Raw genomic sequence first — 15,952 nt, forward strand, 5'->3', positions numbered from 1 at the left:
GGGAATTAACGAACATCTAGACATACGTGTCGTAAACATAGTATAACATGAACACTCATATAATATCCTGTATATATTTAAACGACAAAAGCGTACTCAGGCTTCTTTGTGTATTATTATTATCGTCACGATATGGCTGAAATATTACCGATGTGACGTAAAGCATTAACTCACTCACTCATTGTGTATTATTAAACGTTTGATGGCGTCTCCCGTGATCCAGATTTGATGTAAAAATAAAGACTACGGATTTTGACGGGGAATCCATGACCAAGAGTTTCCACATGACAGTCCTCAATGCTAACGATCCGCCAAGGTCCGCAAAGGTAGGTATCTGCTACTCTGGAATCCGAGGGAAACCAAATAATATAAAATACCTTGATCAATCCTAAATTATCAGGCACTATCATGCAACTCTAATTTACCTATTTTTTTAAAGGTCATAATTTTACCATGTATGCCTCCAAAAGTCAAATATTCTTATCTGAAAGAATGTTCCTTTCTCCAACCTTGTCGAGATTCTGGGTCAGAACTAGTTCCAAGTATGCTTGTCGAAAGATCAGACTAACTGAGGATAAGACGGTCACACTATTAACCACTGGTTTACGTCGATTAGCTTTGTATAACTGGAATATCGATGACTGCAGCGTCAACAATCACTTCGTATCTCGAAGGGTAAAGACGTTTGAGAAAAAGTACGAACCAACTGGAGGACATAGTTTTCTAGTTAAAACTGTCCTCGTAAATTAAATGCAGTGTCAACCTTTATGACATGACGTGTTAACGCTTACTTACAATGGCATATATTTATGTATTACAGCTTGTACCGAACACAATTCGAGAGAACAGTAGAGATGGGACACAGGTCGGCTGTGTGTTCGTCAAGGATGATGACCCCGGACAGACAATGTCCATCTTCTTGATCAGTTCGGTTGACAGTACCTTTGAACTGACCACTGAGGGCGGGAAAACATGTGTGAAGGTCAGTGTATGATGGTCAGTGTCCCCGGCAGAAGTGACCTGCTGGAGCTAGGGGTGGTCAGGTTCTGTTCCACAAAGCTATCGTAGCGCTACGGTGATCGTAACTCCCATACTAGCTTGATCGCCTTGTGGAACAGAGCCCTGGTCATATTGGTACATGTATGGACCCAATATACAAGAATCCAAGATGCAATAAATAAAAGCTACAATAAACCAAATCCCACTATATCATGAGTATGTGTTTATGAATCACTATCAAGGTGAGGTGAGGTGAGGTGAAATGCGGTTTAACGTCGCGACCAAGATTATTGCAATTATAAAGTGACGTGCATGCACGTGTATGTGTGGCTTCTTGTACTAGTCCGGATTGATGCCGATTTATAGTGCTAGCACACTGAGATACCATGCCGCAGTTTAACATGAATACCCCACTCAGACACAGTATACTGACTCCGAGCCGACCAGTCCTTGTTTTAGCCCCTTAATGCCGAGCGCCAGACAGGGTAACAACAAGTACCATCTTTTAATGTCTTTTGGTATGACGCGGCTGGGGATCGAACCCCTGACCTTCCGCTCTCCGGGCGGATGCTCTACCATAAGGAGTGATGATACCAGATCTTCGTGAATCCAACGTATCCATTGACATGGAGTCACAAATGTACTGTCGGAAATGCTAGAAAAATGCTTGTTTGTTTGTCTCATAAAAACAAGATAGAATGTTTCACAGACTGTTCCAATTGAATTAGCGAGTAACTCCCGATCTTCCTGTCGTTTGAAATATTTCAGTCCCATGGACAATTTTACAAAGGCAAAAACTTCGAACGAAAATTCAACTTTAGAAGTCCAATGGGGAAGTCTGAAACGGACTATAGAAATATGTGCATGCGACTCCGTTATAATAATAATCATATAGTCTTCATAAATCGGGTCCCGAACCAAACAACTAATCAAATCAATTGTAGAAAATTATAGATGTGCATGTTGGAAAATAACAAAATGACGCTTCATTTGTGTTGTCAACACTGTTCCCATGATGCATGTTGCATTACACGTGCATAGCCATAGCTATGGCACATGCTATGGATTTTATAGTAGGAAATGTATACAAGTTCTTTACACTTGAGAGAATAGAGGGAAACCATTTATTAGTTGAGATAGGGTGTATCACCGAACTGTCCAGCTTTCATACCAACAAGTCTGATGATATGATAAATGTTATGATAAATGAAACAAAGGTGGTAGAGGTAGTCTCAAAAACAAAACCTGGACGAAAAAGGATATTGACAGCTTTGAAACATAGGAGATTAGGTAGACAGTGTGCAAGCTTTATGAGCAGAAGGTTCCCCCGATTTGTAGTAGAACTCGGGACACAATTAGTCTGCCTGGTGGTTTATTACCAAGCCGTTTTCAGGGGAAAATATTCCATCATGTTTGTGAGGCCATCATTCATGACTATCCCAGTCAGTGCTTCCAGATCATTTACCTTGATGAAACCTGGAATGAGAATCATTCCACTGATTACATATGGCTGCCGTCAGATGGACGAAAAGCAGCCATGGTACCATCAGGAAAAGGTAATCGTGTCTTTGTTTTGCACGCCGGAACCGTTGGCCTTGGGCTTATTGATGGATGTGAGCTAGTTTCCGAGGCGAAAAAGAAATTTTTACCGAAGGACATGAATGATGATGTGTTCATAGACTGATGTTCCAAACAACATCAGTGCCATTGTCATGGATAACGCCCGTTATCATGACGTCCGGGAACCAGTACTGTCGCGCCAACCATGGGTGGTCTGAAGGCGACCATGCAAGAATATCTGAAACGAAAGTTCCACTCATGGAGAAAATTCGTCTGCATAAGAAACCACTGAAGTACAAGATCGATGTCCTGACGGCACAATACGGTCACGTTGTCTTACGAACGCAAGTACATTGAAACGCTGGCGTTTGTTGGTGCTGTTTTGTTGTCAAATGGTTGATCAACGCAGCCTTTGCTAGGGCGCCAGGCAACCAGATGTGTGGCACAAGGCTGAAGATCACGTTCTTGAATTAGAACGTCAGAACCATCAACGTGACGGCCTCAATATCAACCTTGTTGCACCAGTTATTATACCTTTGGGTGATAGTACACAATCATATACGTCATCAGCTCGGTCAGATACTAGCTAAAGAAATCATCTTTAGGGCAACAAATACTCTTTTAGCTTTTAATTATTCCATCACTTTTTCTAGCATATATAACGCAGTACACATCTTAATTGCTACCCCCGTCATCGCATATCCCAATAAAGTACAATACCGGCAACTCGGTGACATTTGCACCTGTGAAAATGCACGGGCCGGTGTTTGGTCATGACCTCAGGCTATAGGCTATTTCATACATGCATGACAACACACGAATATTTACTTAGTTTATCAACATTTTGCCTGTAAAAGTACCAGTTTAGGCTAATCACAGCGTCAGGATGAGCTAGATTAGGAATATTTGCGTTATTTTGATATATACTATTTTTGTAGCCCTATGATTCGTATTTATTACATGAAGCCAAAAAAGCATTGTTCTAGGATTTCCGAAGGTCCTTTAGCACGTATCCTTTTTAACCATGTTTGTTTTCGTAGAATTGTAATTTCAGGGGAAAACGGGGTTATGACACAGAATATGTGCCTAGTCCTCCCTGATTGAAATGGTCATCGGATGGTTACAATGTGTGATGTGTTTCATCGTACTGATTCTATCAGCCAGTGTTTTTTTCGGGTTTAGTCTGGATTATTTACATACTACTTTTATGATCCTGCAATATTGTTTATTGCGTCCGTCAAAACCAAACGTTCACACATTCACTTACATGTAACTTTCACGGGGGAAAGCAAATGTTTGTTTTTGCTGATTGTGTGTCATCGTGTCCCGCTGGCGTTGATCTATGCTTATGATGCCAATCTCTCACATGCCTGTCCAAGACTCAGTTACGTAAAACCAATAAGATATAGGCAAAATATTACCAGGTAAAATAACATTTACTGTATTTAGCAAGAATGCTGTTGTTTTACAGCTGGCTGCCAGCTCCGACCCTAGGTGCTACTCCGTGGGGGGCAAGTATTGCACCCTGGACTATGAGACACGCAGAAACTACTACATCACAGTGTTGGTGGAGGATGATGGTCAACCGCCCATGATGAATGTGTTTGACCTGCCCATCACACTTGTGGATGTCAATGAGAAACCAAGGAAACTCAGTCTCCACCCCCAGAATGTCCTGGAGGAGGTGGAGCCAGGTACGAGAATAGTTTCTGGTGTCATATTTACTGAAATTCGTGAAGGTAAAAGGCCACTTTTGTCCTACAGAATATGCACGTAATTTAAAAAATGAACAAAACGCTTAGAACTGCTCATGAAAATTGTGAGATATTATTGGTAGGAGAACTAGATTTTGTTTTTGTCAACACTTTCATTTTTTTCAGGAGGCATTTCTTTATTATTTGACCATGAGCAAGTCATCGCCCCATCTGATTTTCTATTGATGTAATAGGCTGCATGTATAGTCCCAAGGCTAGGAACACTTCAATGACACTGCAATAACATCTGCGTAACTGCGCCTACGGTTTCACGCCAAGAGGTGTCTGACAGACATTTCTTAGAAGTTGCAGATGACTAAGGAGACACAATTTATGAATAACAACTTCTTTTTAAACAAGTCTTGCTTGACAAGGTATAAGGATCAAAACCGAAACGTCACTATTACAGTAGAATAAAGAATGTGTTATCCATGAACTGTGTCTACTTAGACGTCAAGAGTTGGTATAACAATCAAGCGTAATACAACTGATGACATTTTGTATTGAAGTATTAACTTTACGACAGGGGAGACGCTGGCTGTAGTGGTGGTGGATGACGACGTTGGTCAGTCTCACACCTTCGAGATTCTGGTCAACCCTTCCAACTTGTTCGCGATCAAGGGCGACAAACTGACGGCCTCAAAGAAGCTTGACCACGAGGCCAATAAGAACAAACAGTACACACTGGACATACGTGTCACGGACAATGGTAGTCCACCTATGGAGGTAAGTGTTGATAACTATCCAGTCAGTTGTCCAGCGACAAATGTCAAAGAAGAACGTTAAATGGCGCTAGAACCTGTGAGAAGAAAGACTTCACTAATGAATCTCAACCTCGTTTGTTCTTTCAAAACGATGTTTCCGGACAAGTACTTCTTCCTTTATCAAGATCCAAGTTAAAAGTAACCTTCAGCAACCCATGCCAGTCTTAAGAGACGACTAACGGGGATGGTTGGCCAGGCTTGGTGATGCATGCCATGGTATCCCAACTGCGTAGATCGATGCTCACGACACCAATCACTGAGTTGTTTGTGTTTGACAATTATTTACAGACCGCTATCATATAGCTGGAATATTGTTGAATGCGGCGTAATACAACAAACAAACATAATTGTAGTACATAGGTTATAATCTTCCAAGTGACAAAATTGAGTGTAATAGCTTGTTCTTGATAATCTGTGTATGTATTCTTCAGCGACCCATGCTTGCCGTAACAGGCGACTATGCCTGTCGTAAGAGGCGACTAACGGGATCGGGCGGTCAGGCTCGCTGACATGGTTGATGCATGTGTATACATTACAAGCCTACATTTAGACGGGAATCTCAAAATGAGTTTGTCGGAGAATGGCCGATACAATTCCCTATTTTGACTTGTATCATATGTTTCCGTGTTTTAAAGTAAACAGTTGACTTGACTTTGCGTGTGTTTGTAACGGATGCCTAGGTATCATCATTATTTGGTAGTGTTTCATAGACGCATGCTCATGATTGGTCGCAAACGTACACTCGACTCTGCATTCGCAGAGATTTCTTATGATTTTGGAAAGGGTTTTGTCACTTATATTTATGGTTTGTTTTCTGGTTGGAACTAATTGATTGGGTACTACCTTGTCTCTCCAGGCAACTCTTCAGCTTCTGTTTGGCGTGGGGGATGTGAATGAGTCACCTTACGATCTACACGTAACGTCGGACAACAGCAAGCTCAGCTATGAAACTGATCACCCTAGAGTGAAAGAAAACGTCAAAGGTCAGCCGATGTCTTTTAAAACTCAGATTCAAAGAGATTTGTTTAAGTATGAGTATATGTCCAAAAGTATCAATACAATTGAAAGACATTTGCCTGTGACAAGAATATTTCTTATGTATATAGGCACATGGTTTCAGGTTCATGTCCACATTTTAGAGGGGCGGTGAGGTAGCCCAGTGGTTAAAACGTTCGCTCGTCACGCCGAAGGTCCAGGTTCGATTCCCACATGGGTACAATGTTTGAAGCCCATTGCTGGTGCCCCCCGCCATGGTATTGCTGAAACATTGCCAAAAGCGTGTAAAACCGCTGACTCACTAACATTTTCATTTTTTTATATCAAGCTTTTGGACTTATTAATGAGATTTAGTTTACATTTAGAAGTTTATTATTTGCAAGCATTTAACAAATGTTTATGACAGATTTTGTTATCTTGACGTGTTTCACAGCGAGATTGCGCTATTGTTGTCTACATAGTGAATTAATGATGCGCACACTGACGTCTATTCCAGGGGAGATAATGGGTACATTGAGTGTATACGATGTGGATGAAGATGAAAACTTGGAACTGAAAGTCATTTCCACATACAGCAAGTTCAGTTTGGTGTCACAGCGATGTGTGCCATTACAGGTTGGTTACAATGTGTTACCATGGTTACATATTGACGAGAGTATTATCTGTAACCAATTAGTCCAATCCAGGTCGTCTCAGAATCCACATTGGGATTTGTTTCGTGCACGTGACTGCCACACGACACTGCACCACACGGCGGCAGTCGAGAACCTCATATAATTTTTCACATTTTTAGGTGATAGCTGGGAATTCTTTCAAAAAAACTTGTGTTTGTTCCATGATAAAAACTGTATTTGTCAGCATGTTTAACGAAAACAATTGTAGGTTGGACATGCCAAATGTCCGGAGGAAAATGTGCTGTGAAATAAAATATAATTGTTTGGATCCTACTTCAACAGGAAACAAAATTGCCCATAGAAAGCATCTTAGATCCATAATCAACATTTTCACAATCAACTCCCTTCACTCACCCATCTATATTCATAAAGTATTCACTGAAAAACGAAAGTGCAACTGTATATAATAACGGAAATGAGCATTTGTGATAAAACGGATAGTCTCTATATGCATATACTATATTTAATAAGCAGTGAGGTCAGTGGAATGAAAACCATGTGTTGCAATAGAAGTGTTTCTCTTCTTGCTGTTCCAGAACGTCAACAACTACTGCACCGCGTCCATCTTGATGGAGGAGTCTGTAGACTTCGAGGAGGTTCAGGAGTTCCACATCACTGTCATGGCGACGGACAAGAGGAAAGTCCGCATCTCAAACACTATGACAATCCGTGTCAAAGACGCCAACGACCCTCCTAAAGTTAGTTGACCAATAGTTATCTCAGGGGGAACATGTTTAGTGTGGCGTCCTCGGATTCAACAAGAACTAAATTAGACCACCTTGGGAAAAATAACGTTGCTTCACCTTTGGATTAAAAATAAAATTACAACATAAAAGCCGATTGTTAATTGAGGTAAACACAAAAACATTTATGTTAAAGAAATGACACAAAAGTAATTTATCCCTACTTGAAGGCACACCCCGCCCCCACTCCATCCCACCCGACCCTGAAAATATATAGATGGTCCCTTAGATGAATAGATCATTGATCTTTGGTTAGGATCAAAATATAAAACCAGTAACGTTTACCCTTTCTTGTATCTTGTCCTTCTTTTACAGTAAGTGAAGTCATATGTACTTTGAATGCATCCTCATTTATCTCTTGATCTACTACATACTACACTAACGAGTACCCCTCCTACCCAGAAGCGCATGTCAAGAAATTGTATAACTTAGAATTGAATACCACTATTACAACACTTACGACATGCACAATATCTTCAGCACGTATTTTATACTTTGCATCTAGGATATAATTCTAAATGGCCTAACGTCCAACGAGGTCAAAGTTCCCGAAGATCAACGGTCCTTTACTGTAGCTACTGTTACCACCGTGGACGACGACAAGGGAGATAACCATGTTTACTTCCTGTCTGGAGAAGCTGCTTCAAACTTCAGGATGGAGGGGGACCAACTGAAGGTAAGGCCGGTTCGTAACATGAACAACAAAAAGAATAAACATTTGACATGGACAGCATGTCTTATATCAATCACCATTCATGTTGAATAGCATTGTTAGATGCATCAAGAAGCTACTGATATGTTGAGTGAGTCAGTGGGTGAGTGAGTGATTTAACCATAATTTCATTAATATTTGTAAAGGGCTTGTCAGCTTGATGTGGAGGAAAACCAATGTGTTGCATGTGAAACCCATGTACGCGGCTACGGTGCTGACAAACGAGGAGAATGTTGGATCCTGACACCCAAGGGGCACACGCATGCACGAGTTCGAATCAACGGGATGAGATACATTTCTGGATTGTAAGGTCGTGATAGATACATGGTAGCTCGACACTCGCAGTGCTAGGAGACACGTCTATCTGGTCCAAAAAACGTCCAAGCAAATGCTAAAATTGCTTTATCCAAGGAAGTGTCTCGGAAAAGATACATTTAACCTCAAAGGGGAATAGTAACATATCATCCCAAATGATATGTCGTCATAAGTGTAGATGCATGCCTGAGTGAGTGCATGTCTGGTTTGTATCGGTACACAGGAGTTCAGTAAATCCTTTGGACTCAATCAACAAATGCTCTGATCGTCTTGTGCAGGACGTCACGGTTAGGCGATGTGTTACAGTAATACGTTGCTTCTGCTGCAAAATTGGAAGAGTAATCTAAAGTAACATTTTCAGACATCACCGACAGCGAACCTGGACTTTGAAACACAGCAGACGACTCTTCTGACACTGACTGCAACAGATGATGGAGTCCCTCCTCAGTCATTTCAGAAAACTTTCACCATCATCATCGTCGACAGGAACGAGCCACCGTCAGATATAAGTCTCTCCATGAACAAAGTGCGTATGACAAAGTGTCTTTTCAGTTAAGTATTCTCTTCATTTGTCCGGCCGCTTCTGCCGTGAGGAAAACCACGTAACTATGATTGTTTGCGAATTCTGTATTAGGGAAATAAAGGAGGCATGACATTATGATTATTTTAGTTACGATAGAGTGTTGACAAGTTGAAATAAAATGATCAACAAATTACGATGATATTGCGGTTTATTCCGAATACTTCAACTGAAGTCCCGAATGTTCATGAACACGGGCCAGATCATCCCAGTTTCGACAAGGTATTACCGCTTGCCATTTATAGTAACAACATAATGAAAAGCCAATTAAATGTCAACCCCACGAAAACACCTCATGGACGTCAAATTATATTTCAGCTTATGTGATGTTATTTTTCCGATTTGTGACGTCATGTCGTGCTGTTCTAACAATGGAGCAACGAGTAGTCGATCACTTCTCAAACAAATTAACACTGAGAATCGGTAAAATGCATATATGCAAATATCAGAAAGTTAGAAGTTCGCAGTAGGGTTGTGGTCCCTGCCAAACTGCCCTGTTGGTATCCTAAGATCAAGTAAATATTTGCCCTTTTTAAGGCTTTGCTATATGTTATCATTATATGACTAGTGGGCTAAAACTGTTAGTCTCTATAGCTGACTATAATCTCTCTGGGTAATATCATTGACTCTCTAAGTTCTTTGGCTGTGTATCAAAGAGGGCACTTTTGTGGGTAATCGTAATGGATCAAGGCAACGTCAAAGGGCAATATTTTGTCACCATTCTCTCATGATAAATATCAATAGTGATATCAATCTAGGGTCTACTCATTCGACCCTTCCAGGTATCTGAAGACAGTCCTATAGGAACTGTTGTGGGTGACCTTGGAGCTGAGGACCCTGACAACAGGAAAGACGCTGGAGGTCAGACCTTCACCTTCAGCCTGCCGGACGACGGCAGAGGCTTGTTTGAGATCAAGGGCAATCAGCTTGTCACCGCTTCGTCACGTGTTCGGTGTGGGACGGACCTCTGTCGTCTGGATTTTGAGACCGACTCCGAGATCCACATCACCGTCAGAGCTCGTGATAACGGGAAGCCTCGGATGAGTTTTGATGAGATATTTATCATAAGCGTTCTTGATGCCAATGACCCACCGGAAAATCTCCGACTGACACGTGCCAGTTTGCGGGAAAACCTACCTGCTGGCACCATCGTAGGTAAGGATGATTCTTGGTTCTTGGTTCATAAAATCAAACAGCATTGATCATGAAACTAAGAAAATGTATGAATTTGTAACATGCCCCAGACAATGTACTATAGGCCTTTGGCCTCATAAGTACCATGAATAAAGATTGATTGATCATTACTCTTGCAGTCTGCCGCTGGTTTATGTGCATGCTGCTTAGGGAGGGATGGGATCTGAGATCATGGGTTCATGTCCTAGATTTGCCCCGAATAAATTTCTTAGTTTGTCACCACCATACCCATGCTGTGGGTTTCACCAAAATTGGTAAACGTCTAAGACCAGAATCATTTCGGGCTTTCCTCCCACATCAAGCTGAGCCGCCGTGGTATACCTAAAATACTGTTCAATGCATAAAACAAAACATACTCACTCACTTAATACAAAAGAAATGCATGTTGTTTTACACAGCTGCCATCAATAATTGCAATTTATATATTGTAGCGACATCGAAGTAACACCAAAGATTGATAACATGGGGTGAGATCCATGGAGTTCCCCCTAGCTATCCAAAAGCATATTTATAATTGTATATCAAGTTACCTGTCTTGCAAAGGGGAAGTGTGAGAGTGAATTAAAGCCTCGTTTTAGGTGAACAATGTTATAACTATATAATGGCGGTCTCTTCTACATTCTAGTATACAAGGGGCTATTGGCGTCATCTACACAATTAGTCAGTTCACACACTGTTACTTTCAAATCCTCATTTAAAACAAGCGCTGGGGTTTGTTTTTCCCCTGAATCCCCACGTGTGAGTTAACTTTCTGCATGAAACAACACACTAAAATATGACACGCCATCCCCAGGTACCTTGAATGCAGACGATACTGATCAGTCTCAGACCTTGACCTTTGAGGTGATCGACAGCTCCATCTTCATGATACACGACTCAAACCTTCTCGTCACAAGCAGAAGTCTTAATTACGAAGAAACCTTCAGTTATCAGGTCAAGGTCAAGGTCACTGATAGCGGGTCACCGCCAGCGTCAGTAAGTTTGGAAACCTTACTTTAGATTACAATGTCAATTACAGATTGAGAAGAAGCGATCTTGCAAATCCACTAATTTCTATTTTAGGACGTAAAATACCTCATGTTCTAAGCTTGCATGTTTGTAAAGATTAAAAGAAAAATAATAGTGTTTCAAGGCCATGGAAGTAATAAAGTACTTATCTATGACTTTAAAGCTTAATCCTCCCGTTCCGACACTTTCTTCTGGTTGTAGGTGATCTTTTGATGCAGGTCTTGCTTATGCAACAGGTGCAAATCTAACTGACAACGAACTTAGTGGCAAATGAGCAATGGTGTTAGTTGCAATGTGGTCCCACCTGTATAATGGTCTGAGTTTGTATAGTAATATTAGCTGTAGAATAGGTTATCTCAGTTGTACAGGGATTGCAGTTGTATAATGGTATCAGTTGTATAAGTTGTTTAATAAATTCAGTTTTATAAGGATCTCTGTTGTATAATGGTCTGTTGTATACTAAACTCAGTTTTATATTGATCTCAGTTGTATACTAAATTCAGTTTTATAGGATCGCAGTTGTAGAATGGTCTCAGTTTTATACTCAATACATACTCTCGCCTCAGTGTCTTTTGATATCAAATATATCAACACAATTTAATAAAAGTTGAAAACACCGAGGCTTGCCAAGGAATTTGAAACTTTTATCAACGAGTGTTTATATATTTCATATCAAGGGTACGAGAATATTTATCATTCATCTCCAACATTATTCTTCCGTCCAACATTTTCCGTAAACAGTAATAAACCGTATCTTAAGTGTAACGCGTACAGCTGAATATTTGATTGTGACGTCATGGTAACCGATAAGGTCACAAATGATCTAGCCCAAGCGATATATCCTGTGGAGGATAGTTTTGGAAGTACAATGAGCTCCGTTGTATAATGGTCTCAGTTGCATAATGATCTAAGCTGTATTTTAATCTCAGTTGTACAATGATCTCATTTGTATGGTGATCGAAATTGTAAAATATTCCAGTGTAGTTAAATATAATTCCATTTTGTTTCTATGAGTGGTGTTAATTACCAGAGTTCACTAAATGAATTTTCAATATTCTAGATACATAAATAACACGTGCCCGTAAGTTTGGAGTACTATCGATGAATTTAAATGGGTCCGATACATACATTACACGGTGATGATGTAAACGTTCTTGTAGGTGGAGGTGAGGTGAGGTGAAATTGGGTTTAACGTCGCGTCCTCTTGTAGGTGGAAGATGTGATGACACTGACGGTGTTGGACGTCAACGAGGCCCCCGATTTCACTAGCATCAGTATCGTGAGCGTGTCTGAGGATGCCGATGTAGGAACGGTCATCGCCAACATCTCCGTAGTCGACCCCGATGCTGATGCAAAGATCAGCTTCTCCATCACAAAGTTTGAAGATGATTTCATGACAACGCAGCCTATTTGCTCAAAACAGGTTAACGCTATGTTTCTGTGAATAAAACAAGTATTTTTAAGACGGATACGTTCAGGCATGACGGGTACAGCGTTGTATATGTAGCAGGGAGTTTATGCATCCAACATATGGTAGCTTGCTGACAGGGATAACCTCTTTGGTCATGTGGACAAGGCGTCCGACCTCGGATCAGAAGGTCCGTGGTTCGAATTCGTGGACTCGGAAATAATATGGCCTCTACATTGGCGCCCAAACTGGGGCTGAGCACGTTCATATTGAATTTAAACAAAATAAGTCTCAGTTCCCTAGTGTGCGGCCAGGGACGTGCCTTCTGTTGACGGGGGAGTGTGTACCATGTCCTTACCATGTCAACTTGCTGACGGGGTTAACCTCTTTGGTCATGTGGACAAGGCGTCCGACCTCGGATCAGAAGGTCCGCGGTTCGAAACCAATCACGGGACTCGGACATTTTATGGCCGTTACATATAATTAGGCCGTACATATAATTATAGTGTACACAGACTACTCCGTGAAAGCTTCCCTTGTCGTTCCCGTTTGTTATTAATAGTGTGATAATTACACAATTACAAAAAATATAGTTCTAATATTACTGGTTGAGGTGAGAAATGGGGTTTAACGTCGCACCAAATATCATTGCACGTATATAGCGACGTGCATGCACGTGTATGTGTGTGTGTGGCTGCTTGTACTAGTCCGGACTGATGTCGATTTATAGTGCTAGCACGCTGAGATACCATGCCGCAGTTTAACATGAATACCCCACTCAGACATAGTATACTGACTCCGAGCCGACCAGTCTTTGTTTTAGCCCCTTAATGCCGAGCGCCAGACAGGGTAACAACAAGTACCATCTTTTAACGTCTTTTGGTCTTTTGGCTGGGGATCGAACCCCTGACCTTCCGCTCTCCGGGCGGACGCTATACCATTAGACCACGGAGGCGGTCATTACTGGTTGAAGTAAATAATACTTCACAGAAAATTTTGAAGATATTCGAACATTTATTTAGAGTGTCAGGACATAGCCAATAGAATGGGGATTAGTCCTGGTTGAATTTAGTTTACAACACTTACATTACCGTAGCATCTCGGCGTATTTTGAACAGTTGTCATTGAAAAAAGATATAACTTTCAAGATATGTTAACAAACATTTGACGGAGTTTTGTGGAATAAATGTCTAAATGAGCACTATGATACATCCATATCTTAATCTGGGCAAAATGAAATAATACGTTATCTCAAAAAGGCAACTTTGGACGTACCAGGATCAGTTTGTTATAGGTTCCATTCCCGAATTCATACCGATTATGGTCGTCTTTCTGTCGCCACAATTACCGGGCTCGTCGGTTTCAGCAAGTAGGAAACGTCTATAACTTGAGTCACTTCGGGCTTCCCTCCCACTTTAAGCAGACACGTCGTTGAATAAATGAAATGCAGTAAACTACGGTTATAACGAACATGCTTTTAACGAACTGACGGATATAACGAACTTACCTTTTTGGTCCCGACTATTTGCTGTTGTTATGCTGTATATATGCTTATAACGAACTACGGTTATAACTAAAATTAGTAGTCCTTTTGAGTTCGTTATAACCGTACTTTACTGTACTCACAAAGGGGGTGTTGAGCACAATTTGCTCAATCGCTAACAATAACCAACTATATAATTGACATCATATTATCTCATTCTGATGTTCCATCAAAACAGGCCGACTCGGCGGGAACAGTATGTCTGACGTCACTCTTGAGTCTCATCGCGTTTGACTTCGACAAGCATCCCCTGTACTCTCTTCCCGTGGTTGCTAGGGACAACAAAGATTTGGAGACACAGCAACTACTGACCATCAAAATAGTGAACATCAATGACCCTCCCCATGTGAGTAGACAGTGATCTTTTTGTCTAGTATTTAACTTGCAGAACGCTGCAAAACACTGAATGGGACCGAGCACTAAATGTAAGTAGCAGCGTCATGGCAAACTAATTATCAATATTGGCATGACCGATTGTAATGCGAAATTTTAATTTGTTTTATATAACTAGGTGACGTGACTTTAATAGTTTCTTGGAAAGGAAATTTACTTTTACCCAGAAACATATTATTGATATGCCATACATTGCAATTATTTTTATGTGATATTGTGGAGGGCTGCTGTTTTTGTAACATATCTGAATTAAACAAACGTTCTATATTATCACCAGCATGTTATGTGTTTTAGTCATTATTCACGTTAAATACAAAATCAGAGTTCCCATTTTTCCAACAAAGTTAATATTAATAAATCGACAAAATTATTCGCTATACAGAATTGCTTTTATGCCGTCCATGAATACAATGAAACCTCGCTAGTACGGACATCGTTAAACAAATCCGTTCCTTCAGAACGATTACTGCTGTAAATTCTCACTTGTACACAAAGTGACATTACAATGTAACATGTTTCGATTATTTGGGGAATGTGTGAGAAGGCTTCCATTCCATAGAAAGGGGGCACTGGTGGCCCAGTCGTCTAAGGCGCCGCAATTCGCTGTGCAGAGTTGCGTCCCTTTGGCATGCCAGAAACCTATGATTGTGGGTTTGAATCCCGGTTCGCCCCGATTATGTTTCTAGGTTTGTCAGCACCATTCCCGTTCTCGTGGGTTTCACCGAAGTGGTAAACGTCCGAGACCTGCATCACTTCGGGCTTTCCTCCCACATTGAGCTGACACGCCGTGATATAACTGGAATACTGTTAAAAGCGGTGTTAAACCCAACTCACTCACTCACTGTATAGAATGCTCGACTGATGCATGTTTCCTTGAATCCCTACCAGGATATCCTGCTGGACGGCATCTCGACGTCAAAGATTGACATTGCTGAGAACGTATCTCCTCTCGATGTAGCCACAATGTCCACCATTGACAGAGACAAGGGACAGACACACACCTACCGTATCAAGTATCAAGATGGCGGCGAGCAGTTCGCAGTTAGCGGGAACCTTCTCAGGGTATTCAGCTCTACCTAACGATTACTCTCGATATGAAACAGAAACGGCACAATTAACTTGCGTTTAAGGTTTAAATCTATGTAATATTCTGATCAATAGTTTCTTAGAATACACACATTCGTTAACTTGCTAGATTAGCTGGAACGGGAGGATTGCTTGTTCGAATTCCATTTGCGGCTCGATTATAATCCTTGGTGTATCCGTAGCTTCCCCGTACTCGAGGTGTCCCCTTTGATATTGCAGTAGG

The 15,952-nt window shown here is 41.1% G+C and overlaps 1 protein-coding gene across 1 annotated transcript in view; it reads left to right on the forward strand.

Moving 5' to 3' along the window:
* Positions 1-15,952, forward strand: part of LOC139443682 (protocadherin Fat 4-like) — a 71,668-nt gene that overhangs the window by 15,740 nt on the left and 39,976 nt on the right. The window contains exons 8-21 of the mRNA XM_071224621.1: positions 224-326; positions 821-982; positions 4,031-4,253; positions 4,840-5,039; positions 5,934-6,060; positions 6,570-6,688; positions 7,284-7,445; positions 7,996-8,166; positions 8,879-9,043; positions 9,880-10,252; positions 11,085-11,266; positions 12,510-12,722; positions 14,429-14,596; positions 15,532-15,705. Of these exons, the coding sequence (XP_071080722.1) occupies positions 224-326; positions 821-982; positions 4,031-4,253; positions 4,840-5,039; positions 5,934-6,060; positions 6,570-6,688; positions 7,284-7,445; positions 7,996-8,166; positions 8,879-9,043; positions 9,880-10,252; positions 11,085-11,266; positions 12,510-12,722; positions 14,429-14,596; positions 15,532-15,705 (2,542 nt within the window). The remainder of the gene's footprint in view (positions 1-223; positions 327-820; positions 983-4,030; positions 4,254-4,839; positions 5,040-5,933; positions 6,061-6,569; positions 6,689-7,283; positions 7,446-7,995; positions 8,167-8,878; positions 9,044-9,879; positions 10,253-11,084; positions 11,267-12,509; positions 12,723-14,428; positions 14,597-15,531; positions 15,706-15,952) is intronic.

Source organism: Haliotis cracherodii, unplaced genomic scaffold (assembly GCF_022045235.1).
Source record: "Haliotis cracherodii isolate W230 unplaced genomic scaffold, xgHalCrac1.p SCAF_5, whole genome shotgun sequence".
Lineage (NCBI taxonomy): Eukaryota > Metazoa > Mollusca > Gastropoda > Lepetellida > Haliotidae > Haliotis > Haliotis cracherodii.